The following is a 27,862-nucleotide window of genomic DNA, read 5'->3' as shown; positions in this document are numbered from 1 at the left end:
AAATCCCATTACACACAATGTACATATGTTTGCACTTCACATCTCCTTTAGCCCATTTTTAGAGACTCAAGTTCATTTATCAACACTTAACTGTTGGAATATTTCCTAAAAATAAACTGAACGTTGAAACCAAATATTTCCTTGGATTTATTGAAATGAATATTTGCAAAGCAATCAAAACAGCACAATCTTCACACCAGCATTGACAAAAATATCACCTCTTTTATACTCCTTGTATAAATTGTATCCTACCTACACCCGTTTTCACACCTTCTCTTGTGTGATTAGGTAGAGGATCATTAGGAGGTCCCTCTAAGGGGGACGCTCCCACAGAGCTTAAATCTGGAACTCTCCACCATTTGACCTTAGACCTGAAGAAGATTCTCGGTTGAGAGGTGAAATAATCTTCAAGCAATTTAAAGAAGTCCAGATTTTTAGGGTCTGTTGCAGAGTGAAAGTTTTTCCACAAAAGGTCACAGTGAAACTCTTTCCCACCACCACAGTGATGACAGGGTTGAGAACTGGATCCTTCTGTGTCGGTCTGCTTCTAAACAAAGACACAAAGACAGTGTAAGTCAGGGAATTCCTTCAACATTTTAATTCTGAAAGTGGCCTGAAATAAAAAGTAAGCTGATTCTGAGGGGGTCAGGTGGGATACACTGATTGGTTTTAGTTAGATGACCCTCCCGTTGTTCATTTAGTAAATACAAGTAAAATGGATTGATTCTTATAAAGCACTTTTTTACTCTGCCTGAGCACTCAAGGTGCTTTTTACAACACGGTAAAGCACTTTGCATGCTAGAGTAAAGTGACCTGGTACTGAGACTCAATAAATGTCTTTGTTGTAGAGCAACCTTTCTACCAGTGGTAGGCAACCTTTCTGATGATGAGTGCCATCTAAAATTTCCTCAAAAGTCAATTTACCATATCAACAATTGCATTAACAATAAATTTAATAATGCTGCATATCAACAGTTACATAACTGCTAAGTGCTACATAACTTTGCACTTTTGCTGTAACGAGACAAATTTCCCACCTGTGGGACTAATAAAGGTCATCTTATCTTACACACTATATAGAACAACTTCATAGAAATAGATTTGCTATATTTCAAAAAAAATTTTTTTATCCATAACAAGAACACCATAACAGCAAAGGAACTATACAAACAGAAAATGCAGATGCTATTAATGGTCGCCTCACAACAATGGTAAATGGCCTGTATAGCGCTTTACTTAATCCCTATGGACCTTGACACTGCATTCAGTCATCCACCCATTCACACACTGGTGATGGCAGCTACATTGTAGCCACAGCTGCCTTGGGCGCGCTGACAGAGGCGAGGCTGCCGGACACTAGCGCCACCGGGCCCTCTGGCCAACACCAGTAGGCAACGGGTGAAGTGTTTTGCCCAAGGACACAACGACCGAGACTGTCGGAGCCGGGGCTCGAACCGGCAACCTTCCGATTACAAGAAGAACTGCCAACTCTTGAGCCACATTCGCCCCAAAAACAATGATAAGAAAAAATAAACTGGGCTAATATGACTTATCTTTAAACAAGGATTTGCAGATTAATGTGATCCCTGCCGCTGCTTTGTATTTGAAAGTTGTGTTATCTGGGGATCATATTTTGTAACTCGTTGAGGTGTCCCGTTATATCAGCGAGAAAGAAACATTGTCAACCCATCTTGATGCATGCTCAATCATCCAGGTAAGTAAACCTCCAAAAATTGATTCTGTTCATCTGGACATATAATTTTGTGGGAGAAACGTTTCGTCACTCATCCAAGTGACTCCTTCAGTCTCAGCTGACTGCAAGTTTCCCCCAATCTTATAAACAGTACATTTGCATAATGGTCAGTGGTTGTTGATCAATGGTCATGAGAATCTGCATAATTAAGCTTAAGGAACTGAACTCCCAGCACATTGTTCCTTCAGTGGGCTGGTTTCAGTCATTATCTAAATGCACTGTTTCCAAAATTCCAAAATTGAGTCCAGTAGAATTACTAACATTCGAACACAATTTAATGAGCACAGTTGAACGAAACAGTCAGTCTTAAACAAGAAGATAATAATATACATACATACCTCACAGTAACTGCACTTGCAGTTTCTTTCTGGTGTGGCTCTGTTGGTGGATTTTAAGGTAACGTGGCGCTTTAAAAGTCTTCTCACACAGGTCACATTTATAAGGTCTCCCCACAGTGTGGGTAAACATGTGGCGTTCTAAGTCTTTATATCTCACAAACAGTTTCCCACACTGATCACAGCAGTAAACGTCATTTCCAGTATGAATGCGGAGGTGAATATTTAGGCTGCCTAGCAAGTGGAAGGTTTTTCCACATATGTGGCAGCTGTACGCCTTAAATCCAGAGTGGATAACTTGATGACGCTGTAAGAGGCCACTGTGAGTAAAAGCTTTACCACACTGATCACAACTGTATGCTTTAACTCCACTGTGGCTGAGTTGGTGTCTTTTTAAGCTTCCAGCCTGGGTAAAAGATTTTCCACACAAGTCACAGGTGTATGCTTTAACTCCACTGTGGATGAGTTGGTGTGTTTGTAAGTTTCCAGCCTGGGTAAAAGATTTTCCACATAAGTCACAGGTGTATGCTTTAACTCCACTGTGGATGAGTTGGTGTCTTTTTAAGCTTTCAGCGTGGGTATAAGATTTTCCACAAAAGTCACAGGTGTACGCTTTAACTCCACTGTGGATGAGTTGGTGTCTTTTTAAGCTTTCAGCGTGGGCAAAAGATTTTCCACACAAGTCACAGGTGTAAGCTTTAACTCCACTGTGGACGAGCTGGTGTGTTTTTAAGCTTCCAGCGTGGGCAAAAGACTTTCCACACAAGTCACAGCTGTATGCTTTAAATCTACTGTGGATAAGTTGGTGTGTTTGTAAGTTTCCAGCGTGGGCAAAAGATTTTCCACACAAGTCACAGGTGTACGGTTTAATTCCACTGTGGATGAGATGGTGTCTTTTTAAGTTAGCAGCAAAAGTAAAACTTTTTCCACACAAGTCACAGCTGTATGCTTTAACTCCACTGTGGATGAGTCGGTGTGTTTTTAAGCTTTCAGCGTGAGTAAACGATTTTCCACACAAGTCACAGGTGTACGGTTTAATTCCACTGTGGATGAGATGGTGTCTTTTTAAGTTAGCAGCCAAAGTAAAAGATTTTCCACACAAGTCACAGCTGTATGCTTTAACTCCACTGTGGATGAGTTGGTGTGTTTTTAAGCTTCCAGCCCGGTTGAAAGATTTTCCACACAACTTACAGATGTAAGCTTTAACTCCACTGTGGATGACTTTGTGTTTTTTTAAGTTTCCAGCCAGGGTAAAATTCTTCCCACACTCGTCACAGCTGTATTTTTTCTGCCCCTTTCTTCTGTGAGGTTTGTCGGCCTCCTGAGAGCGCTGACTTCTCGCTCCATGTTGGTCCTGCAGTGACAGAGATACAAACAGAGGCAGTGAGTGAAATGCAGTCGTGGAACAAACTGACTCCATTAGTGGAATCAAAGATGTCAACAAACACGTCGTAGGTGTGTTACCACCACCTTCTAGTGATAGTATGACATTACAATTATGAGCTACAATGAGAGTTGTAACTTGCACACAGGTTCAATAACAGAGATATTCTTGCTCACCTTTTGGGTTGAAGTCATTGTTTCCTCTGTAGTGGCTGAGCTGAGTCTAAATGGCTCGTCTCCTCCTGATGATCAGCTGGAACAGTTAACAACAGTGGTGAGAAACTGCAGTAATGAACCTCCACTGAGTAACTGCAGTTTGGTGCTTCATTTGAACCTCATAGATTTTATTAAACAAAATGGATAAAAAATACTCTACAAAACAGAAGGTGAGCTGATAGAGTATCATCATCTCAAACTACATCAAGATTCTCAGACCATGTCACGGTTCACTTGATCCCTGCAAACAGGCACAAACTGAAACTGTCTAAAGCTTTTGTGAAGACACTCAAGCAGTGGACTGATGAGGCTGTGGAGAATCTGCAGGTGTGTCTGGACTGCACCGACTGGGAGGTTTTCAGGATTGTTACCAACAGTTTGGATTATTATAGAGATGCTGTGACGTCCTGTAACATCAGCATCTGTGAGGAAGCTGCACAGCATCACACACCAGGGTGAGTTAGAATACTGACCAGCTCTGGTTCACAGCTAAGCTAAAGGAGCCTGAGGCTGGAAAAGCAGGAAGTGTTTCAGGCAGAGGCGGAGGCAGACATTTGATACACCCAGGGCTTAGCCCTAAAGGGTGGGGTGGGGGGTGGGGGGTTTAGAAATGACTGAAAGATTAATAGGCTCCGTTTTGGCAGGCAAGGCAGAACAAAACCAGGGCTGTATCATGACACGCGGACTAAACCCCAATTCAACCAGACCCAGAACTGATCCGGAATTAAAACAGGACTAATGAGGATTTAACCAAGACAGAACCAGAATCAGAACTAGATGATAGTAGAACTAAAAATCATCATAGACCTGAACTACACTTATTTTTTAATTCTACCAAAGTCCACTATTTAGATTGAGAAAAGTTTATATAATTATTTAGCCTTGTTGTGCAAACAAGCTGCATAACTTAATAAATATAGAATTTGAAAAATAACAAACCTAAAAAGAAACACTAGGTACGAGATACATGAGGACCTATGATACAGTGATACTTTTGGTAAACAACCATTTGACTAACACAGGGGTGGGCAATCTCAGTCCACGAGAGCCGGTGTCCCTGCAGGTTTTAGATGTGTCCTCGAACCAACACAGCTGATTTAAATGGCTAAATTAGCCCCTCAACATGTCCGGAAGTTCTCCAGAGGCTGGTAACGAACTAATCATGTGATTCAGGTGTGTTGACCCAAGGTGAGATCTAAAACCTGCAGGGACACCGGCCCTCGTGGACTGAGATTGCCCACTCCTGGACTGACATGTGTGTCTCACCTGCTCTTGTTCCATCTCTGTTCTGTCCTCATTCTCCTCTCTCTCCCTCTCTGTGCTAACAATCAAGCCAAACACCAACATCATCAAATATACAGTGGAAACCAGATATTTACACACTCTTCGGATAAAAACACTTTCTTAATTGTAACATCAAATCAGACTAAATGTTTATTTTTTTTAGATTGATAAATATAAAAAACACATTTGTTAACTTTAAGAGTAAAGAGAGAAACTATCTGTATTAATTGTAAATGGCACCAAATTGTATTCAAACTTGAGCCACACTTATGGAGCTCCACAGTTGTCTTCCTGGGCCCTATTTCAGGAAGCCGGTTTAGTGGAAAATCTGAGTAAGTATACCCTGAGTTAACGAAAACTCTGGGTTTTCGGGTTCACAAAGCGAGTTCAGATGAATCCTGAGTGAGTCACTATGACGACACACTCCGTGAAGCTAACCTGCCCCCTAGCAGGTTTACTACAACTAACCCTGACTGTCTCCGCCCCTTTGTCGGAAACCTGACAGTAGGAAGTGTCGGACATGGCGTGCCCCGTCCTTGAAGAGCCAGTAGATCGTGAAGCCCAAATTCTCCGCAGAGCTCTCCGCCGGGAGAGAGTGATCAGAGCGCGTTTGGACATTTTATCATTTCCTGATGAGTTTCTGTGCGAACGTTACCGTTTCTCAGCACAATCTATAATTTATTTGGATAACATCCTCAGGCCATATATTACGCATGTGACATCGCGGACATGCTCTCAGTTCATTACATATTATTTGTATTGCACTTCGGTTTTTTGCAAACGGGAGCTTTCTGTATAATATTGGTGACGCTGAGCACGTTTCCAAGGCTACCGTCTGTCGGGCAGTCAGGAATGTTACAGTTGCACTGAAACGTCTCCTGTACTCGTTTGTGGTGTTCCCCGGTCATAGACCCACAAGATTCATCAAAGAGGGATGCCACAAAGTTGCAGGTATCAGGATGACCAAAACTTAATTTATGATGTGGTGATACTTGGACTACTACTTAAATTTTACATTTATTTTCACGGTTCCCAGGCGTGATTGGCTGTACAGATGGCACTCACATTCCAATCATTGCTCCTTCAGTAAATGAAGGAGACTATGTGAACAGGAAGTCTTTCCACAGCATTAATGTACAGGTACATAGTTCCCTGTAGCATTTCAAACTAACAAATTATTTCATTATAGTAATGGATGCTAATTTGTGTTCTCTGCACTGTGAAGATCATATGTGATGCTGCCAACATTATCACAAATGTGGAAGCCAAGTGGCCAGGCTCTGTCCATGACTCACAAATATTCCGTGAATGTACACTGAGCACAAAATGTGGACATGGTGAGTTGAGAATACTTTAAAATATATAAAGACCAATTGCTTCAGAAGTGTATCCTTCTGTCTTAGGAGAGTTCACTGGCTACTAGGGCTGGGCCATATTATACCGTTCACGGTAATACCGGTATAATGTTAGGCAATGATAGGAAAATGAAATATTGCGATAGAATGGGAGTAAAACGCGCATGCGCAGTGCCTTTGTTTTCATATGCACATGGCCGATTGTTGAGTGAAACAGATGAACCAGAATTGGTTTGTAAAAATGGTGCAACTTCCGTGATGTGGAACTGGTTTGGTGTTTGTCCGTCAGATACACAACAAAGCACATTTTTTTGCAGAACATGCAAGCGGCCGTTGTTATTGTCATATTTGTCGGACTAAGATGCTCTTAAATCTGGGAGTAATCTGGGTCCTAAACTCCGTATACTTCAGGTCAAACAACACTGCAGCATCACTTAGAGTTAAAAACTGTCTAAATTCTTTCATCTTTAATAAAACGATCAGCATTGCTGCTTTACCAGGTGTAACTATAAAGTTTAACTTCCAGGCATCCATGAAAACAAAAGTTATTACATTTAACGGAGTTAGAAGTTAGCAGGAAGCTAGCGGAAGTTAGCTCGCTAGTTTCGCTAGTTACCTAAGCATGATATTGCATGTTCTGACTGAGAGATTTCTGAAAAAAATCAAACGTACAGCTCTGCTATCACTTCCAACATAAATGAAGACAGGAAACTAAACAGCAGTGACGTTTGTAGGGTTACTGAAGTTGGGCTAGCTGGTATATAATGATGTGCTACGTGATCGCTAGCGACACAGCTATGTTAGCATAACATAAACAGTGAAGCTGGAGGACGAACACTAACACTTTTCCACTTATAAAAGTTAACGTGAAGGTTCTTCATGGTTAGAAACAAATGCAATCGCATGGCAGGATGCTGTAAACGGACCAAACTTCAGTCAGGAGAACAACTGAGATAATCCATCCACAATACGAGGTTAGTCATTAATATACTGCAACAACAAGGGAATAGAGCAGCTGCCAGAGAATTCAACATTAATGAATCAATGGTACAGAAGTGGAGGAAGCAAGAAGAATGAGTTTAATAAAGTTTGATTTATCTGACTGCTTTGTTTCGCTTAATGTGCCTTATAATCCCGTGCACCTTATGGTCCGAAAAATACGTACTGCACACTGCAGTTTAATGTTGCAAAGCACCTCTTTTTAACTTCAGTGGATATTATACATGGTTATGCTCAGGATATGTCAGCCCATTTCTACTGGAAATGCCTTTTGGTTAAACTTTCAGCAAGGAATTTGCATTTGCACTGTTAGATTTTTATAAAGCTTTAATGTACATAAAAACCAGCTTCTTGTTTAAGTGAAAATAAATGGAAGGTTGTCTTTTTGCGCTAGTAATGTTGTGGAGTTGTATTTTGTCTCGCATCAATTATATCGTCGGTTATATCGTTATCGCAAATTTTCAAATATATATCGTGATAAATATTTTTGGCCATATCGCCCTGCTCTACTGGCTACTTGCTTGGTGATAGGGGGTATCCATGTTTACCCTATTTGCTTACCCCTTACCCTGACCCTGAACCGGGCCCACAGCAGCGATATAATCTGGCTACCGTATTTTCACGACCATAAGGCGCACTTAAAAGTCTTAGATTTTCTTCAAAAAGTGCGGCGCGCCCTATGTGTTGTAAGGAGGACGTAGTAGAGAACACCATGAGAACGTTAAAGGCTGAAGTGTGGGCGTTGATCGTATATACCGGGACAATCGCACATACCTGTATAAAAGAACAGGTATGTGCATTATGCAGGACATCGTTGTTTTAACAACCCTGAAAATGGCAAAGAGACACGCTTACGAAGCACAGTTTAAACTGAAGGCCATCAGCTACGCGGAGGAACATGGAAATCGAGCAGCGGCGAGAGAATTTAAGATTAACGAATCGATGGTTCGCAAATGGAGGAAGCTGGAAAACAAGCTCCGGCAGGTCAAGAAAACGCAGCTGAGTTTCCGCGGACATAAGGCGAGGTGGCCCGAGTTGGAGGAAAGACTCGAGCGGTGGATCATCGAGCAAAGAACGAGCGGGAGAAGCGTTTCGACGGTCACCATTCGGCTAAAAGCAGTTTCACTAGCTGAAGAGATGAACATTGAACATTTCCAAGGAGGTCCGTCTTGGTGCTTTCGTTTTATGAAACGGTGCCATTTTTCCATCCGGACCAGGACTACGGTAGCGCAGCAACTTCCAGCGGATTATAAGGAAAAGCTGGCCATCTTCCGCTCCTACTGCAGCAAACACATCGGCGACAAAAACATCCAGCCCAGCCACATCACAAACATGGACGAGGTCCCGCTCACTTTTGACATCCCGGTGAGTCACACTGTGGAGAAGAAGGGGACCAGCACGGTAGCGATACGCACAACGGGGTACGAAAAGTCTTCTTTCACTGTTGTGCTTGGCTGCCATGCTAATGGACAGAAACTGCCGCCTATGGTGATTTTTAAGCGAAAGACTTTGCCTAAAGAGAAGTTTCCAGCAGGAATCATCATTAAGGCAAATGAAAAGGGCTGGATGGATGAGGAAATGATGAAAGACTGGCTGAGGGAGGTGTATGTAAGGAGACCAGGTGGTTTTTTCCACGCATCACCATCGCTCTTAATCTGTGACTCTATGCGTGCCCATCTCACAGCCGATGTGAAAAAACTTGTGAAGCAAATGAACTGTGAGCTTGCTGTCATTCCGGGAGGCCTGACAAAGGAACTCCAACCGCTGGACATCGGTGTGAACCGCCTGTTCAAAGTAAGGCTGCGAGTGGCCTGGGAGCGATGGATGACCGGTGGAGACCACAGTTTCACTAAGAGTGGAAGGCAGCGCCGGGCGAGTTACGCCACAATTTGCCAATGGATTGTAGATGCTTGGGCTAACATGTCTGCTGGCACTGTTGTTCGAGCTTTCGCAAAAGCCGGCATCATTTCCGAGGAGCCGCACGGCACGGAAAGTGACTCTGACAGTGAAGAAAGTGAACCTGGCATGTTTGATGGAGATTTAGCGCAGCTGTTCAATTCAGACACAGAGGATGAGGACTTCGATGGGTTTGATTGATGATAGACGAATAAACAGATTTTCTGTTCAACTGGCTTTATTGGTCGCCTGTGTTTCCTGTACACAAAGTATTAAAAGATGTGAACCTCATAAAGTGCCTCTGTTGCTTCCTCCTCTGTAACAGCTGTCAATGTTTCTTCATTATTTTCCTGTAGTAAAGAAATAAACAACATTGCTGTTCTACTGTAAACTCATATAATCTGTGGAGTATTACTCACAACTGCATGTTGGTCTGGCTCAACAGGAGGCTGCACCAGATGCAGTACACCATCACCATCAACTGATAGAATATGAGGTTTATACAGGTCACTTATAACTTACAAGGGACCAAATGGCAATTAACAAACATACCTATCACCTTACACTTCATTGTCATTATGCTCTCAAAGACAACCAAGACTGAGGGAAGGCAAAATCAGTAGGAAAATAACTTCACTACAAACAAATTCATTATGGTGAAGAGTTTATCAAATGAATGAGCAGCACTGCAAAGGTGACTGTGAAGAAAGGATGTATGCACATCATGTATTATTTTGAATTTACCCCCTATGTAGGCACTTGTGTCTTGCGGGGTTATTGACTCAGAGGATGTCCCCGCAGAGATGCCTTCGGCCACAGGGCGCCCACTGTTTTGGCTGAGGGCCAACTGCTCAGCCTCTGTGAGTGGTGGTGGTGGAGGACCCCCACCTGTTTTTCGGGCCTCCGCTTTTTTTCTGTTGGCTATAACGGGGTCACATTTGAGCATACAGAGTAAGCAAATATGTACTTGTAATGTGCTCAGATAATTTCAATAAGTGCTTACAGAAAGAAAATTAATGTAGCCTCTAACTGCAATTGATTTACATGGGACAAACAGACCAAGCACTATGGCTCATAATACAATTACACCTTACCTGTTTGGACTATATTTTTATATTTAATTTTTACTTGCTGCCAGGCACCTTTGGGGCCTGTTGGGTTGCACCTGCGCTCACATCACATCACAACATAAAATGTATAAAATAACAAATAAAATAACATATGATAAAATAACGTGTTAAATGGGTGGAAATCCCTAGATCAGTGTTTAAATTAACACTCACGCATTGACTCTGTCGGCTATGTTTTGCCATGCATGCTCCCTTTCTTTTGCAGCTGAGGCTGTGTTACCTTTTTTTCTGCAAAATTTGCATGTTATCGGCATATGCTGCCATCAGAATTTCGGCCTCAAGCGCTGTAAAATACATTGACCGCGCCTTCTTTCCCTCCGTCTCCATGGTGACTCGCTTAATCTGTGCTCCACTAATCAGGGCTTTATGTATCCTCATGCGCGTGCTTCACTTGGGATTAAAGCAACTCCGCGTTGACTGAACTGATTGTTATCAGCCTTTCTGAAACCGAATATTCCGAGTTGGACAGTTCGGGGTTACTCAACCCTGAGTATCGTTTTTCACTCTGAGTTTTCTAAACTGGCTTCCTGAAATAGGGCCCTGGTGTTTTGTTGACATCTCTTGATGTTCCCATGTCACAGAAACAGGCTCTGTGTTTTGCCTTATATGCATCCACAGCTGTGCCACCAGTTTACTCACATGGACTCTACGAACCAATCAGAAGCTTCTTCAGCTCAGAATGGAATCGTCTGGAGTTTCTTATTAATTAACAATAAACCTAGTGCATATGTACACTTGATGAAAGTGATTAAAATAGACAGCGGAAACCGATTTATTTAGCCGTGGAGGGTAACAACTGAAAATATGAAATAAACACACATGTAAGCCAAGACTCTCTAAAAAACAGCATTGTTGTTGTTCGGCTTTTCATTTTGCCATTTGTTGATTCACTTGAAGAGCAAGTAACGTAATATTGGTCAAGTGATCAGTTTGATATCAATCTTTCGTGATACACCGTCATATTTACATTATTTGTACGGCACGAATGATTTGCTTTGGTACCTGCTCAAACTTCAGTTCTGCTCTGTCTGCGTTTCTCCAACAGCGCACTCGCAGGCAGCAGCTGCCCCGCCCCTTCGCTCAGTCGCTTAGTGTCTGAGCTCGGATCATACCAAAATTAGGGGGGATTTACGCACAGTCGTAAATTCCCACAGTGTGCACTTGTGCCAGGTTGAAGGACTACTGCATATAAAACTGTTCAGTTAATACTAATTCATATCAGCTGATATAAGGAAAAAATAATGTAAATATGGTAAGAAAATGGTTAAGAGTTTCGTGCGTTCTCCTCACTGCAATAAACGACTGCATGAGAGACGCAAGTCATGATCACTCTCGTGATTCTTTTCCCTCTGTTTTCAGGTAAAAGTGTTTAAAAGTTGATATATTTCCCATGTGTACACTGTTAAGATATTTAAGAGGTAATCCTTCATTGTTTTGTAAGAGTTTAGAAACATTGTATTTGTGCGCATATACGTGGCGGTTTTGAGCGTCAGTTTTGTACTGTGTAATGGCCAGTAAGATAACGGCAGGAACTAAAAACGCCGCTATTGTCAGCCATTTTGTCAGGAAACCTGTTCTGGCATATATGGTAAGATGGTAAATGGCCTGCATTTGTATAGCGCTTTACTCAGTCCCTAAGGACCCCAAAGCACTTTACACATCCAGTCATCCACCCATTCACACACTGGCAATGGCAGCTACATTGTAGCCACAGCTGCCCTGTAATCACTTTAGTGTTTTGGTTTATTATTTAGTGTTTTTCTTCCACCACGTGACATTTAGCAGTACAGAATGTGAAACGTCTCTGTTCATTTTCACTGCAATAAACTAGTGCATGAGTCATGATCACTCTCGTGATTCTTTTCCCCTGTTTTCAGGTAAAAGTGTTTAAAAGTTGATATATTTCTCGTTTTCAGGGGTGTAACACACTGTGTGCCTCGAATATTGTGTGTACTTTTTGTTTTATACAGTTGTCAGCCAGGCATTTCACTTCCTCTCATGTGTTCATCCACAGCAGCTGGACAATAAAGTTATAGTGACCCTGATACTGCAGCAGATCGCTCTGACTTCCTGTTATCACTTAAATAGAAACGAGGCAGTAGAGGTTTGGTGCAGGCAGAAAAACAGCTGCAGGGACAATGAAAAGACTTTTCTGCTCCAACTTCTCCCAGCATGCTGAGCTAATGATTAGTTGGTGTTTTTCTCCAAACACTCTCTCACTCTTCTCTCAACGTGTTCACAATAAACTGTGAACAGACACCGAGGAGAGCAGCAGAAGACCTCATTCAGGAGCTAAACTCAACATGAACTGAACTCACAGTAAAGTTAGCTCGGTGCTTACCTTTAGATGAGCCCACAAACCGAGAGAAACTCCGCGATGAAGCTGCAACTCTTTCCAAACACAGGAAACAGATCAGGGAGCAGAGACCCACGTGGTTCACGCTGATCTCAGCTACGATCCAGGAGACAAGGGTGGGCAGATCGATGCAGATATCGATCAGGACGTTGGTAGTGGTTTATGATCGATACTTTAATTCGTTTCTCTCCTCTAAGTTCACTACTTTACTCCCGTTTCATGACAAAGCAGCTCTCTCTGCTCGGCTCCTCTCCTGCTAACAAATCTTGCTCCGCCCCCTTCTTCTTCTTCTTCTTCTGCCGTATAGGGTTTACTGGCGGTTGGCAAACAGCAAAATGGTGCATTACCGCCACTAACTGGTGTGGAGTGTGGACAGAAAAGACAAAAAAAAATAAATAATAATAAATCAAATCCTCTCGAACAAATGGGTCTGCCTTAAAAACCAAAATACAGCCTGATAACTTTCACTTAAAGAGGTCGTGCGAAACAGATCAATCAAGTCCAACTTCACTTCCATACCGTCCAGCTTTTTGATCAGTTGTCTCCTTTCAATATCAAACCTCTGACAATTCAAGAAACATGTTCTATTGTTTCCTGTTCCCTACTGCAGTCACTCCCCTGTACAGTGTTTACCTATTAAAAACAAGGTGCTATTTGAACCAGTGTGTCCGAATCTCAGTCGAGATATAATCGTATCCTCTATCATGTTTCGGCCTGTACTTCTCATTTTCCCCACTTTCCTTTAGATTTTATAAAACCATCGCCCTTTCCTCTCTTCCTCCCATTGCTTTTGCCACCTTTCCTTCATTTTGTATCGTACTGTACTCTTGAGCTCCGTCCTACTCACACTAATAACCATATCTACCATCGGTCTCCTTGTTGCGACTTTTGCTGTCCTATCTGCCATTTCATTTCCTTTACCTCCACGATGCGCTGGTACCCATAAGAATGTGACCATAAGCCCCATCATAACAAGTCTGAACAATGTTTGGCCTGGGGAGGCACAGAGAGAGAGAACTTAAAATACACCTGTTATTAAATGGTGAAGTTTATATGCTACTAACAAATGAACTCTCTGGGTTGTAGGACAACAACTTAAAAAAGAAAGAAAAGAAAGAGACTGGTATGACCAACCAGTGATGAAACAATAAATTTAGTGGTTAAGAGAGTCAAATTGTGAGAGGTTTTCTGCTGATTGAACAACACAAGTAATTAATGAAGGAAGGAAAATTCTCTTTTGTGAGTTTAAACATGATCTTAAGAATTTAAACATGTATCTGTGTTGTCCTGTCAACTTGGTGGGCTAGGAGTTGATTATATTGTGAGAAAAAAAAGGGGGGGAAGGGAAGGCTGACACAGGACCTGGCTTGGTGTTTCTTCCCTCACAACCAACACAACATCATTTTCCTGTTCGTCTGTTTTTGTTTTGTTTTTTGTTTTTTCTCTGTATGCTTCAGGCAGTGGTTTACCCAAAACACAAAAACAGGAAAGTGATGAACACACACACACACACACACACACACACACACACACACACACACACACACACACACACACACACACACACACACACACACTGATCCAGAATGAAGTGATACACACACATGAACACATGCGCAGTCGTTGATTGAGTGAGAAATGACACACACACCTAAACCGAAACGCTGATTCACTGAGAAGTGACACACACAAATACACGTGCACATGCTCGTGCAATGAAGAGTGATGCACACACACACACACGCTGATGCAATGAAGAATGCTTTGCTAACAAATGCTTATGCTGATATGTGAAATGCTGCACACAAACATCCAAATACAGAATCTGTTACAAGAAGCCATTGATTACTTAGAATGTGTTTTATGTCACCCAGGGGGCATTTAGGTAGATTTAAGGAACAAGGTCTAAAATTGTCTGGTTATGAAAAGAATGTCTGTGCGTGATGTCTCTTTATGGCTCAAGGCCTCGACTGAAATGTTTACTGTGCTTGACACAGCCCTGATGAGGAGCAGTGGTACAGAGTGAAAATGATGAAGTTTGAATGTAAGTTTTATTTCGGAGCGCCACATTTTCTGTGATTGAGACTTAATTCAAGAAGGAACAAAAGGTGCTACAGTACCTGATGTTCTCATTCCCACACAATGTTGTCCCGGGAGGAAGCAAAACCTTCCTGTGAATGTCTCACTGATTTTTGGGTTTTGCTGAGTAGTAGGTTGATTTTATCAGTGAGGTTTGGGTTGTTTTCTTTCTCTACGAGAGAGAGAGAGATGGTTTTATGTTTGGACATGTCTGCAACGGGCCCTAGTATATGTTATTATATTAGTATTTTATTGGTTACGTTTGTTTTTGCTTTTGTTACAGTGCACTGAGAGGTGTGATCCACAAGAGGTGATATTTTGATATTTTGTGAGTTCATGATTTAATAATTAGCTCTTTAAACCAGGCCTGAAAGATTGAAATTTAAAGCGCTATGAAATGTTCTTACTGAAAACAGTCGCAAAGTGTGCTTCTCCATGATTATAATGGGCTTGGGAGAAATTCACTTATAGGGGACACTGATCACATGAGTCCCGAGCCGACCTTAGGAGTAGTAAATGTTGAGCAACAATTCATCCAGCCTGCAACAGATGGTGGATGCTTTGTGTTGTTTTGTTACTGCAGGAGCAGGAGGATAAGAGACTGGAGGGGGAGAATGTAGTTTCCCATGAGAGTGTGGAACTGCAGATGTTAGATTTGTATTGTTGATTGTCATTTATGCTTAGAAATATCTACTCATATATGCTTAGAGTTGCATAATCAATGTCATGTTGGTAGAGGTTTGATCCATAACACTAGAATTACTGAGCCTTTTTTTCCCTGGTGCAAGTCCCTACTACTAGATTTACTAGCCCTGCGCAAATTCCCCCGACCCTAACACCTCTTGGCACCCCGCTGAGATTTTCACAGGTCTTCAGCTCCATTGTTCTCCTGCTTTTGTTGTGCAAACACACCATCCCCCAACCCCCAACCATGAGAGATTCAGGTCTTTCCTTCCCTGCAAGGCTACTTTCTTGTCACTACATTGCATGCCTGTCCATAAACACATATACACAGAGTTGTACATATATTTATATAGCCACACCTTACATAATATGCAAAAAGTCTAGTTATACACACATATATATATATATATATATATACAGTGGGGCAAAAAAGTATTTAGTCAGCCACCGATTGTGCAAGTTCCCCCACTTAAAATGATGACAGAGGTCAGTAATTTGCACCAGAGGTACACTTCAACTGTGAGAGACAGAATGTGAAAAAAAAAATCCATGAATCCACATGGTAGGATTTGTAAAGAATTTATTCGTAAATCAGGGTGGAAAATAAGTATTTGGTCACCTCAAACAAGGAAAATCTCTGGCTCTCACAGACCTGTAACGTCTTCTGTAAGAAGCTTTTCTGTCCCCCACTCGTTACCTGTATGAATGGCACCTGTTTGAACTCATCATCTGTATAAAAGACACCTGTCCACAGCCTCAAACAGTCAGACTCCAAACTCCGCCATGGCCAAGACCAAAGAGCTTTCGAAGGACACCAGGAAAAGTATTGTAGACCTGCACCAGACTGGGAAGAGTGAATCTACAATAGGCAAGCAGCTTGGTGTGAAAAAATCAACTGTGGGAGCAATCATCAGAAAATGGAAGACATACAAGACCACTGATAAACTCCCACGATCTGGGGCTCCACGCAAGATCTCATCCCGTGGGGTCAAAATGATCATGAGAACGGTGAGCAAAGATCCCAGAACCACACGGGGGGACCTGGTGAATGACCTGCAGAGAGCTGGGACCAAAGTAACAAAGGTCACCATCAGTAACACACTACAACAGCAGGGAATCAAATCCCGCAGTGCCAGACGTGTTCCGCTGCTGAAGCCAGTGCATGTCCAGGCCCGTCTGAAGTTTGCCAGAGAGCACATGGATGATACAGCAGAGGATTGGGAGAATGTCATGTGGTCAGATGAAACCAAAGTAGAACTTTTTGGTATAAACTCAACTCGTCGTGTTTGGAGGAAGAAGAATACTGAGTTGCATCCCAAGAACACCATACCTACTGTGAAGCATGGGGGTGGAAACATCATGCTATGGGGCTGTTTTTCTGCCAAGGGGACAGGACGACTGATCCGTGTTAAGGACAGAATGAATGGGGCCATGTATCGTGAGATTTTGAGCCAAAACCACCTTCCATCAGTGAGAACTTTGAAGATGAAACGAGGCTGGGTCTTCCAACATGACAATGATCCAAAACACACCGCCCGGGCAACAAAGGAGTGGCTCCGTAAGAAGCATTTGAAAGTCCTGGAGTGGCCTAGCCAGTCTCCAGACCTCAACCCCATAGAAAATCTGTGGCGGGAGTTGAAAGTCCGTGTTGCTCGGCGACAGCCCCAAAACATCACTGCTCTCGAGAAGATCTGCATGGAGGAATGGGCCAAAATACCAGCTACTGTGTGTGCAAACCTGGTAAAGACCTATAGTAAACGTTTGACCTCTGTTATTGCCAACAAAGGTTATGTTACAAAGTATTGAGTTGTATTTTTGTTATTGACCAAATACTTATTTTCCACCCTGATTTACGAATAAATTCTTTACAAATCCTACCATGTGGATTCATGGATTTTTTTTTCACATTCTGTCTCTCACAGTTGATTTGTAGCTCTGGTGCAAATTACTGACCTCTGTCATCATTTTAGGTGGGGGAACTTGCACAATCAGTGGCTGACTAAATACTTTTTTGCCCCACTGTATACAGGGAGTGCAGAATTATTAGGCAAATGAGTATTTTGTCCACATCATCCTCTTCATGCATGCTGTCTTACTCCAAGCTGTATAGAGATTGAAAATGTGACGTCAGTCTGCTGTTGTAGTTAATACGTCATTTTTCATAACATAATTGGTGATATAGGTTACAAGCAAGTCTGGCGCTGAACAGAAATTGTCGCTCCTTTGTTTATTGTGCATAAATAGTAAATTGTCCTGACACAATATTGTGTTTCGCTTCTGTTATTACCATGGTACATTGACAAAAACATACTTTTATTCACAGGATAAAACAGTTGTTTTGTATCACTAATTGCCCAGTACGATTACAGCATACAATATTATTGTCACTGCTACATTTCTGTAACGCGTACCAGAAATTATTTCCACCACTAATTAATTACCATTGAGCTCAAAGGTCCTATTAATAAACTGTTAACAAATGTGTATTTATGAAGACGATTTGTGAGACTGGTAAACTTATGATACGTACGATGGGCTTTACTTTCTACACGGTGCATTTCAAGGTCCTGTACCCATCCGTCGGTAAACTGTACCTGGGCTTGTTGCAGTGACCTGAAGTTACTAAACTTCATGAGTGTATGCACTCACTACAAGAACCGTATAATTATAAATATGAGCATGGTGAAAGTTGGGCAGCACGCTAACGTATTTTGTCCCTCTGTGTGCTCGTAAGGATCTAACCCTTTCACTGGTTTGATTTTTTTCCTCGTATCTTTTCTTTGACTTTTCATCAAGTCTGTCTTTGTACGGACCGGCATTGTTCTCCTTCGTTTTGTACATACCTTTTTGGGGGGCAAAGAAAAGTCCAAAAAGGCCCAGATGGTCAAGTTCAGGAGGCCGACCATGCGAATGGCAGCGGGGCAGGTCCGGATGCCGGCCACGCATTAGGCAGTGGCGTGGAAACAGTTCTGGGGGCCGACCGTGCGGACGGCAACAGCGGCGTGGAAACAGTTCTGGGGGCCGACCGTGTGGACGGCAACAGCGGCGTGGAAACAAGTCCGGAGGCCGGCCACGCGGAAGGCAGTGGCGGCGTTCAGGAGGGCGTCCACGGTGGCGGAGATGCCCAACAAGCGGCCTGGCAGATGACCGACGATGTGGAGGTGGTAGTAGGGGACCTGAAGGCTGCGTGGCCCCTGCAGCCCCAGGCGAAGCGGAGGCTGGACCAGACGAGGCGGAAGCTGAGGCTGGACCAGACGAAGCTGATGAGGATGAAGACACGGAGGCTGGACCAGACGAGGCTGAAGCAGAAGCTAAAGTTGGACCAGGCAAGGCAGCAGCTGATGAAGATGCGGAAGCTGGACCAGGCGAGGCAGCAGCTGATGAAGATGCGGAAGATGGACCAGGCGAGGCAGCAGCTGATGAAGATGCGGAAGCCGGACCAGGCGAGGCAGCAGCTGATGAGGATGCTGAAGCTGGACCAGGCAAAGCAGCTGAAGCTGAAGAGGAGGCCACTGCAGGTGATGCGGGAGCTGGACCAGACGAGGATGAAGACACGGAGGCTGGACCAGGCGAGGATGAAGACACGGAGGCTGGACCAGGCGAAGCGGATGAAGCCGAAGCAGGCGCTGGACCAGGCGACGCTGAGGATGCTGAATCCGGACCAGGCGACGGCGTGGAGGATGCAGCAGAGGCCGGGCCAGGCGACGGCGTGGAGGATGCAGACGGAGGCGCTGCAGCAGGTGGCGGCATGGATGAAACTGCTGCTGCAAGCGTGGATGAGGCTGCTGGTGGAGCAGCTGGTGGCTGGATGGGCTCCTCGGGCCCCCCAGCTGACGAGGAAGGAGGCTGGATGGGCTCCTCGGGCCCCCCAGCTGATGATGCAAAAGGCTGGACGGGATCCTCGGGCCCTCCAGTGAGAACAGTCTCAGGACCAGCAGGCACACGGGCCTCTGGCAGGCACAGAACAGGACCAGCAGGCACACGGGCCTCTGGCAGGCACAGAACAGGACCAGCAGGCGCACGGGCCTCTGGCAGGCACAGGACAGGACCAGCAGGCGCACGGGCCTCTGGCAGGCACAGGACAGGACCAGCAGGCACACGGGCCTCTGGCAGGCACAGGACAGGACCAGCAGGCACGGTGGCCTCTGGCAGGGACAGGACAGGACCAGCAGGCACGGTGGCCTCTGGCAGGGACAGGACAGGACCAGCAGGCGCGGTGGCCTCTGGCAAACACATAGCAGGCTGCAGCTGCATAGAGCATCGACGCTGCTCAGGCAGCGACAGCCGGGTGCGGCCCTCAGCTGGCTTCTTAACCTCCAGGGGTCCGGAGTCTGCTGGGGGCTGAAGCCCAGCCTCTGGGGAGGCCCTGGAGTGCACCTCGGTTTCAGAACTGGCCAGCCTTTGAGGAGTGTTGACATTATTATTAGATGTGTCCCTCTGCTTGGAATGGACGGGCGAGGAATGGTGTTTTTCGGGTTGAATTGACTCGTATTGTTTTACAGGTGGAGCAATTGATACAGGATGCCGGGCTAGCGGCTGCTGAACAGGAGGCTGGACTAAGGGTGACTGACATAATGGTTGTGATGACAATGGTGGTGGAGGTGGCGACTGAGCTTCTGGCCGGGCGGCTAACTGAGCTTCTGGCCGGGCGGCTAACTGAGCTTCTGGCCGGGCGGCTAACTGAGATTCTGGTAGATAGTCTTTCTTATTTCCAGATTTCGGTTTGAAAGTCCGGGTTGGCATAACACAGGACTCGGAAGAGGCAGAATGAAAGCAGTCCTCTAGATCCTCAGAGCGAGTGTTAACGGACCTTGGAGTATCAGACAAAGAATTAACCGTTTCCGAATTACTCTTTTCAAATTTGAATAACCCTGAGTTGACTGGTACTGAATTACTAGATTCAGGAATACCTGACAGAGTGTTCATGAATGCACGCTCAGATGGAGCAGAAAAAACACTGCGCTCCTGACTCACGGAATCCGCCGGTAACTGACGGCCATGCGGACGTCGCTTCAGCCTGGGAGAGGGGGCGAGAGCGGCCGGGGAAGCGGACGGTGATATGAGGCAGCTCTGAAGTGGCTGCTCCTGCTGTGAGGTGGATGGGCTGGGTGGAATGAGGATGATTCCCAGTGCTTTGTAAAAAGCCTGGGCTGGTGTGAGCTGGCCACTGGGGGGCTGCATGTACATGAAACCGTCACTCTCACTGACCCCGAGAGCTGGTTTGGCAAGCGAAGGATGACGGCGGCGTGACCGCCGTTTAGCCCGGAAGGAGGGGGAAGCCGACTGATCGGGCGGCATTGTGTCCAGGTGAGAGTCCTCTGGTGGACTGGGGAGAGAATCCTCCGGTAAGCCAGGCAGGTCAGCTGTCGCAGTTGGAGGGTGAAGATGAAGCGTGTTGAGGATGAAGTCCTGTAGGAGTGGGTGAAGTGAATCCAGCAGCCAGGGGTGATTGGAAACTAGCTGCTGTATTCGGGCCTCCAGAGCATGACGAAATTCCTCCCCCTCATGCTCTAGCCACAGATTAGTCCATCTGGAAACTGAATCGGTTAATTCCTCCCGAAGCCCCTTGGAAGGTGCGAATGCCGCTGGGTCCATATTTGGCCGGTTCGTACTGTCACGGCTGCCGAGGCGAGCCGTGTGGAGTTAGAAGAAGGACCCAAGATGCAGGCAGTGGATGAGATGCCGGTGAGTTTATTTACACAGTGGTGAGAAGGCAAAACAGGCAAGAGGGAAGACAAAACTAAAGACCTGAACTGGGAAAGCTAAATGACAAACCTGAGATGAAACAAAAAGGGAAGAGAGGCAGAGAGACGAGCAGGACACCGAGGAACACAGACTGACGCGGAGTTACACAGACGAACCGGCAACAGGCAGGAGAACACACAGGGCTTAAATACACACACCAGTAATCATGGGATGAGAGACAGGAGGGCAACACAGCTGGGAGGAATCTGGGCTGATGGGACAGGGGAAACGTAAACTGATCACACTCACATACGACACGGACCTTCACAATAAAACAGGAAACTCAGACACATGGAACCAGACAAGACATTGAACTAAACAGACAGATTCACAAACAGATGGGGTGACACCATAGACAGACAGACTCAGAGGCAGACTGAATAGAACACAGAACTTAAACAATCATCATCTAGAAAATGATAACAAACTAAAAGCGCTGGGTCACCGACCCAGGACCATGACACTTGGATTGTTTTGCCACAAGTTCCCAGCATGCAATGCGCAAAAGTCACGTGGTCTGTCAATCTCTATAGGCTCAAAAGCCTACTACCAAGTAAGCATATTAGGTGATGTGCATCTCTGTAATGAGAAGGGGTGTGGTCTAATGACATCAACACCCTATATCAGGTGTGCATAATTATTAGGCAACTTCCTTTCTTTTGGCAAAATGGGTCAAAAGAAGGACTTGACAGGCTCAGAAAAGTCAAAAATAGTGAGATATCTTGCAGAGGGATGCAGCAGTCTCAAAATTGCAAAGCTTCTGAAGCGTGATCATCGAACAATCAAGCGTTTTATTCAAAATAGTCAACAGGGTCGCAAGAAGCGTGTGGAAAAACCAAGGCGCCAAATAACTGCCCATGAACTGAGAAAAGTCAAGCGTGCAACTGCCAAGATGCCACTTGCCACAAGTTTGGCCATATTTCAGAGCTGCAACATCACTGGAGTGCCCAAAAGCACAAGGTGTGCAATACTCAGAGACATGGCCAAGGCAAGAAAGGCTGAAAGACGACCACCACTGAACAAGACACACAAGCTGAAACGTCAAGACTGGGCCAAGAAATATCTCAAGACTGGTTTTTCTAAGGTTTTATGGACTGATGAAATGAGAGTGAATCTTGATGGGCCAGATGGATGGGCCTGTGGCTGGATTGGTAAAGGGCAGAGAGCTCCAGTCCGACTCAGACGCCAGCAAGGTGGAGGTGGAGTACTGGTTTGGGCTGGTATCAAAACACTGACAGAATCCATGGATGGCAGGCTTTTGAGTGTCCTTGCAAAGAAAGGTAGCTATATTGGTCGCTGATTTGTTTTTGTTGTGTTTTTGAATGTCAGAAATGTATATTTGTGAATGTGGAGATGTTATATTGGTTTCACTGGTAAAAATAAATAATTGAAATGGGTATATATTTGTTTTTTGTTAAGTTGCCTAATAATTATGCACAGTAATAGTCACCTGCACACACAGATATCCCCCTAAAATAGCTAAAACTAAAAACAAACTAAAAACTACTTCCAAAAACATTCAGCTTTGATATTAATGAGTTTTTTGGGTTCAATAACATTATTCCTCAAAAATACAACTTGCCTAATAATTCTGCACTCCCTGTGTGTGTATATATATATATATATATATAAAAACACCCAGCACGCCCCTGCGGGCGGTTTATCCTTCAAGCTCGGGTCCTCTACCAGAGGCCTGGGAGCTTGAGGGTCCTGCGCAGTATCTTAGCTGTTCCCAGGACTGCGCTCTTCTGGACAGAGATCTCCGATGTTGTTTCCGGGATCTGCTGGAGCCACTCGCCTAGCTTGGGAGTCACCGCACCTAGTGCTCCGATTACCACGGGGACCACCGTTACCTTCACCCTCCACATCCTCTCCAGCTCTTCTCTAAGCCCTTGGTATTTCTCCAGCTTCTCGTGTTCCTTCTTCCTGATATTGCTGTCATTCGGAACCGCTACATCGATCACTACGGCCGTCTTCTTCTGTTTGTCTACCACCACTATGTCCGGTTGGTTAGCCACCACCATTTTGTCCATCTGTATCTGGAAGTCCCACAGGATCTTAGCTCGGTCATTCTCCACCACCCTTGGGGCCATCTCCCATTTTGACCTCGGGACTTCCAGATTATACTCGGCACAGATGTTCCTGTACACTATGCCGGCCACTTGGTTATGGCGTTCCATGTATGCCTTGCCTGCTAGCATCTTGCACCCTGCTGTTATGTGCTGGATTGTCTCTGGGGCATCTTTACACAGCCTGCACCTGGGGTCTTGCCTGGTGTGATAGACCCCAGCCTATATATATATATTTTAACACCCAGCACGCCCCTGCGGGCGGTTTATCCTTCAAGCTCGGGTCCTCTACCAGAGGCCTGGGAGCTTGAGGGTCCTGCGCAGTATCTTAGCTGTTCCCAGGACTGCGCTCTTCTGGACAGAGATCTCCGATGTTATTCCCGGGATCTGCTGGAGCCACTCGCCTAGCTTGGGAGTCACCGCACCTAGTGCTCCGATTACCACGGGGACCACTGTTACCTTCACCCTCCACATCCTCTCCAGCTCTTCTCTGAGCCCTTGGTATTTCTCCAGCTTCTCGTGTTCCTTCTTCCTGATATTGCTGTCATTCGGAACCGCTACATCGATCACTACGGCCGTCTTCTAATGTTTGTCTACCACCACTATGTCCGGTTGGTTAGCCACCACCATTTTGTCCGTCTGTATCTGGAAGTCCCACAGGATCTTAGCTCGGTCATTCTCCACCACCCTTGAGGGCATCTCCCATTTTGACCTCGGGACTTCCAGGTTATACTCGGCACAGATGTTCCTGTACACTATGCCGGCCACTTGGTTATGGCGTTCCATGTATGCCCTGCCTGCTAGCATCTTGCACCCTGCTGTTATGTGCTGGATTGTCTCTGGGGCATCTTTACACAGCCTGCACCTGGGGTCTTGCCTGGTGTGATAGACCCCAGCCTCTATGGATCTTGTGCTCAGAGCTTGTTCTTGTGCTGCCATGATTAGTGCCTCTGTGCTGTCTTTCAGTCCAGCTTTGTCCAGCCACTGGTAGGATTTCTGGATATCAGCCACCTCCTCTATCTGCCGGTGGTACATACCGTGCAGGGGCCTGTCCTTCCATGATGGTTCCTCGTCTCCCTCTTCTTTCTTGGGTTTCTGCTGCCTGAGGTATTCACTGAGCACTCGGTCAGTTGGGGCCATCTTCCCAATGTATTCTTGGATGTTCCTTGTCTCATCCTGGACTGTGGTGCTGACACTCACCAGTCCCCGGCCCCCTTCCTTCCGTTTAGCGTACAGCCTCAGGGTGCTGGACTTGGGGTGAAACCCTCCATGCATGGTAAGGAGCTTTCTTGTCTTTATGTCAGTGGCTTCTATCTCCTCCTTTGGCCAGCCTATTACCCCAGCAGGGTACCTGATCACGGGCAGGGCGTACGTGTTGATGGCCCGGATCTTGTTCTTACCATTCAGCTGACTCCTCAGGACTTGCCTGACCCTCTGCAGGTACTTCGTGGTTGCAGCTTTTCTAGCGGCCTCTTCATGGTTCCCATTTGCCTGCGGGATCCCCAAGTACTTGTAACTGTCCTCTATGTCTGCAATGTTGCCTTCTGGTAGTTCAATCCCCTCAGTTCTGACTACCTTCCCTCTCTTTGTTACCATCCGACTACACTTCTCCAGTCCGAACGACATTCCAATGTCATTGCTGTATAGCCTGGTAGTGTGGATCAGTGAATCGATGTCTCGTTCACTCTTGGCATACAGCTTGATGTCATCCATGTACAGGAGGTGGCTGACAACTGCTCCGTTCCGTAGTCGGTATCCGTAGCCAGTCTTGTTAATGATCTCACTGAGGGGGTTCAGGCCTATGCAGAACAGCAGTGGGGACAGAGCATCTCCTTGGTAGATCCCGCACTTGATGGTGACTTGTGCTATGGGCTTGGAGTTGGCCTCTAGTGTTGTACGCCACATCCCCATTGAGTTCCTGATGAAGGCTCTTAGGGTCCCATTGATCTTGTACAATTCTAGGCATTCCAGTATCCAGCTGTGGGGCATTGAGTCATAGGCCTTCTTGTAATCGATCCAGGCAGTGCACAGGTTGGTCAGTCTGGTCTTGCAGTCTCGGCTGATTGTTCTGTCTACCAGTAGCTGGTGTTTTGCGCCTCTGGTATTCTTGCCAATTCCTTTCTGTGTCCCGCTCATGTATTGACCCATGTGCCTGTTCATCTTAGCCGATATGATGCCTGACAGGAGCTTCCATGTAGTACTGAGGCAGGTTATTGGTCGGTAGTTGGAGGGGACCGGTCCCTTCTTGGGGTCCTTGGGGATCAGGACCGTCCAGCCTTCAGTTAGCCATTCCGGGTGTCTCTCGTTAACTAGCAGCTGGTTCATTTGTGCTGCCAGACGCTCGTGGAGTGCAGTCAGCTTCTTCAGCCAGTAGGCGTGAACCATGTCGGGCCCTGGTGCTGTCCAACTCTTCATACTGGAGACCCTTTCTTGGATATCTGCCACTGTGATGGTTACTGGACCCTGTTCAGGGAGGTCGCTGTGGTCTGCCCTCAGATCCTCTAGCCACTGAGCATTGCCGTTATGGGTTGCGTCCTTCTCCCATATGCTCTTCCAGTATTGCTCCGTCTCCAGCCTTGGTGGTGCTGTTCTCTTATTGTTCCCTTGCCACTGAGAGTACACCTTTGCTGGTTCTGTGGAGAACAGCTGGTTTATTCTCCTGCCTTCTATCTCTCTGGTGTACCTCCTCAAGCGGCTGGCCAAGGCTGTGAGTCTTTGCTTGGCAGTTTCCAAGGCCTCAGGTATGGACAGCTTGCTGTATTTCTTAGGCACCTTATTTGTCGCACCTTTCTGCAACTCCGTTAGTTGGCTAACCTCCCTCCGTGCTACTTTGATCTTGTCCTCTAACCTCCTTCTCCATGGAGGGTACTGCCCCTTGTCGCTGTTCAACTTGTAGCCAAGCATCTCACTGATCACTGCTGCCGTATTGTAGATCAGCTTGTTAGTGTCGGTAATCGTGGTTGTAGGTATTGCCCGTAGTGCTGCATTAACATCATCTAGCAGACCTTCTGAGGGTACTTCACGTAATCTTGGTAACCGGCTACGGGGGATCCAGGTTTCAAGCTTGGCCATGATCCTATTTTTCAGGTCAGTTCCTCTCGCACTCAACGATCCTTCTCCTATCGCACTTGGGGCTATGTACCCAATCTCGGGTGGGGGTGATGATATCTCCCCCCTGACCTGGCGTCCTGACTCCTCCTTGCCGTAGCATTTATGTTGTACCTCGTCAATCTCTAGCTGTGAGAGCAGTCCCTTCTTTCGAATGTTGGAACACTGAGCTACTAGTTGTTTCGCCGTCATTGTGGATGTTGGGTATTGAAGAATCCATAGGTCCCTCATCCTATTCATGTAGCCCCAAGAATACAAGAATACATTGGGAAGATGGCCCCAACTGACCGAGTGCTCAGTGAATACCTCAGGCAGCAGAAACCCAAGAAAGAGGAGGGAGACGAGGAACCATCATGGAAGGACAGGCCCCTGCATGGTATGTACCACCGGCAGATAGAGGAGGTGGCTGATATCCAGAAGTCCTACCAGTGGCTGGACAAAGCTGGACTGAAAGACAGCACAGAGGCGCTAATCATGGCAGCACAAGAACAAGCTCTGAGTACAAGATCCATAGAGGCTGGGGTCTATCGCACCAGACAAGACCCCAGGTGCAGGCTGTGTAAAGATGCCCCAGAGACAATCCAGCACATAACAGCAGGGTGCAAGATGCTAGCAGGCAGGGCATACATGGAACGCCATAACCAAGTGGCCGGCATAGTGTACAGGAACATCTGTGCCGAGTATAACCTGGAAGTCCCGAGGTCAAAATGGGAGATGGCCCCAAGGGTGGTGGAGAATGACCGAGCTAAGATCCTGTGGGACTTCCAGATACAGATGGACAAAATGGTGGTGGCTAACCAACCGGACATAGTGGTGGTAGACAAACATTAGAAGACGGCCGTAGTGATCGATGTAGCGGTTCCGAATGACAGCAATATCAGGAAGAAGGAACACGAGAAGCTGGAGAAATACCAAGGGCTTAGAGAAGAGCTGGAGAGGATGTGGAGGGTGAAGGTAACGGTGGTCCCCGTGGTAATCGGAGCACTAGGTGCGGTGACTCCCAAGCTAGGCGAGTGGCTCCAGCAGATCCCGGAAACAACATCGGAGATCTCTGTCCAGAAGAGCGCAGTCCTGGGAACAGCTAAGATACTGCGCAGGACCCTCAAGCTCCCAGGCCTCTGGTAGAGGACCCGAGCTTGAAGGATAAACCGCCCGCAGGGGCGTGCTGGGTGTTTCTTTTTTTTTTTTTTTATATGAGTTTATAGATAATTACACAGAATTTATGAGAGTAACTAAAATAACCTTATTTTGTACTTATTATCTAAGTCTGGGATATTGTGTTCAGACTCCTTTAGCCCAGGAAAATTGCACCCTGACTTTAACTGGTTATGATATGTAAGCATGTTTGGAAATCCCTCTGCAGCTTTGCATGTCAGTCTCAAAAATTCAGTTCAATCAAAGAGCTAAATTCACGCTTTTACCCCATTATTACATGGAGGGCCAACTCTTAATAGAGCGTTGCAATGTATA

General features: G+C 45.7%; 2 protein-coding genes across 3 annotated transcripts in view; both read right to left on the bottom strand.

The window, feature by feature from the left end:
- LOC143412345 (uncharacterized) overlaps nt 1–27,862 on the bottom strand; it is a 140,755-nt gene that overhangs the window by 68,997 nt on the left and 43,896 nt on the right. The window lies entirely within an intron of this gene.
- LOC112430834 (uncharacterized) lies at nt 135–12,977 on the bottom strand. 2 transcript variants are annotated; one of them, XM_076888521.1, is made up of 4 exons: nt 12,693–12,977; nt 3,649–3,724; nt 2,092–3,442; nt 135–547 (listed from the first exon to the last, which is right to left on the bottom strand). In XM_076888521.1, the coding sequence occupies exons 2-3, from the start codon at nt 3,664–3,666 to the stop codon at nt 2,093–2,095; spliced, it is 1,368 nt and encodes a 455-aa protein (XP_076744636.1). In that variant the 5' UTR covers nt 3,667–3,724; nt 12,693–12,977; the 3' UTR covers nt 135–547; nt 2,092. The 2 variants fall into 2 exon arrangements, with proteins under 2 accessions (XP_076744636.1, XP_076744637.1); XM_076888522.1 differs by lacking the exon at nt 12,693–12,977 and adding an exon at nt 4,954–5,066.

Source organism: Maylandia zebra, linkage group LG9 (assembly GCF_041146795.1).
Source record: "Maylandia zebra isolate NMK-2024a linkage group LG9, Mzebra_GT3a, whole genome shotgun sequence".
NCBI classification, from domain to species: Eukaryota; Metazoa; Chordata; class Actinopteri; order Cichliformes; family Cichlidae; genus Maylandia; species Maylandia zebra.
This window is presented reverse-complemented; position numbering and strand designations above follow the sequence as displayed.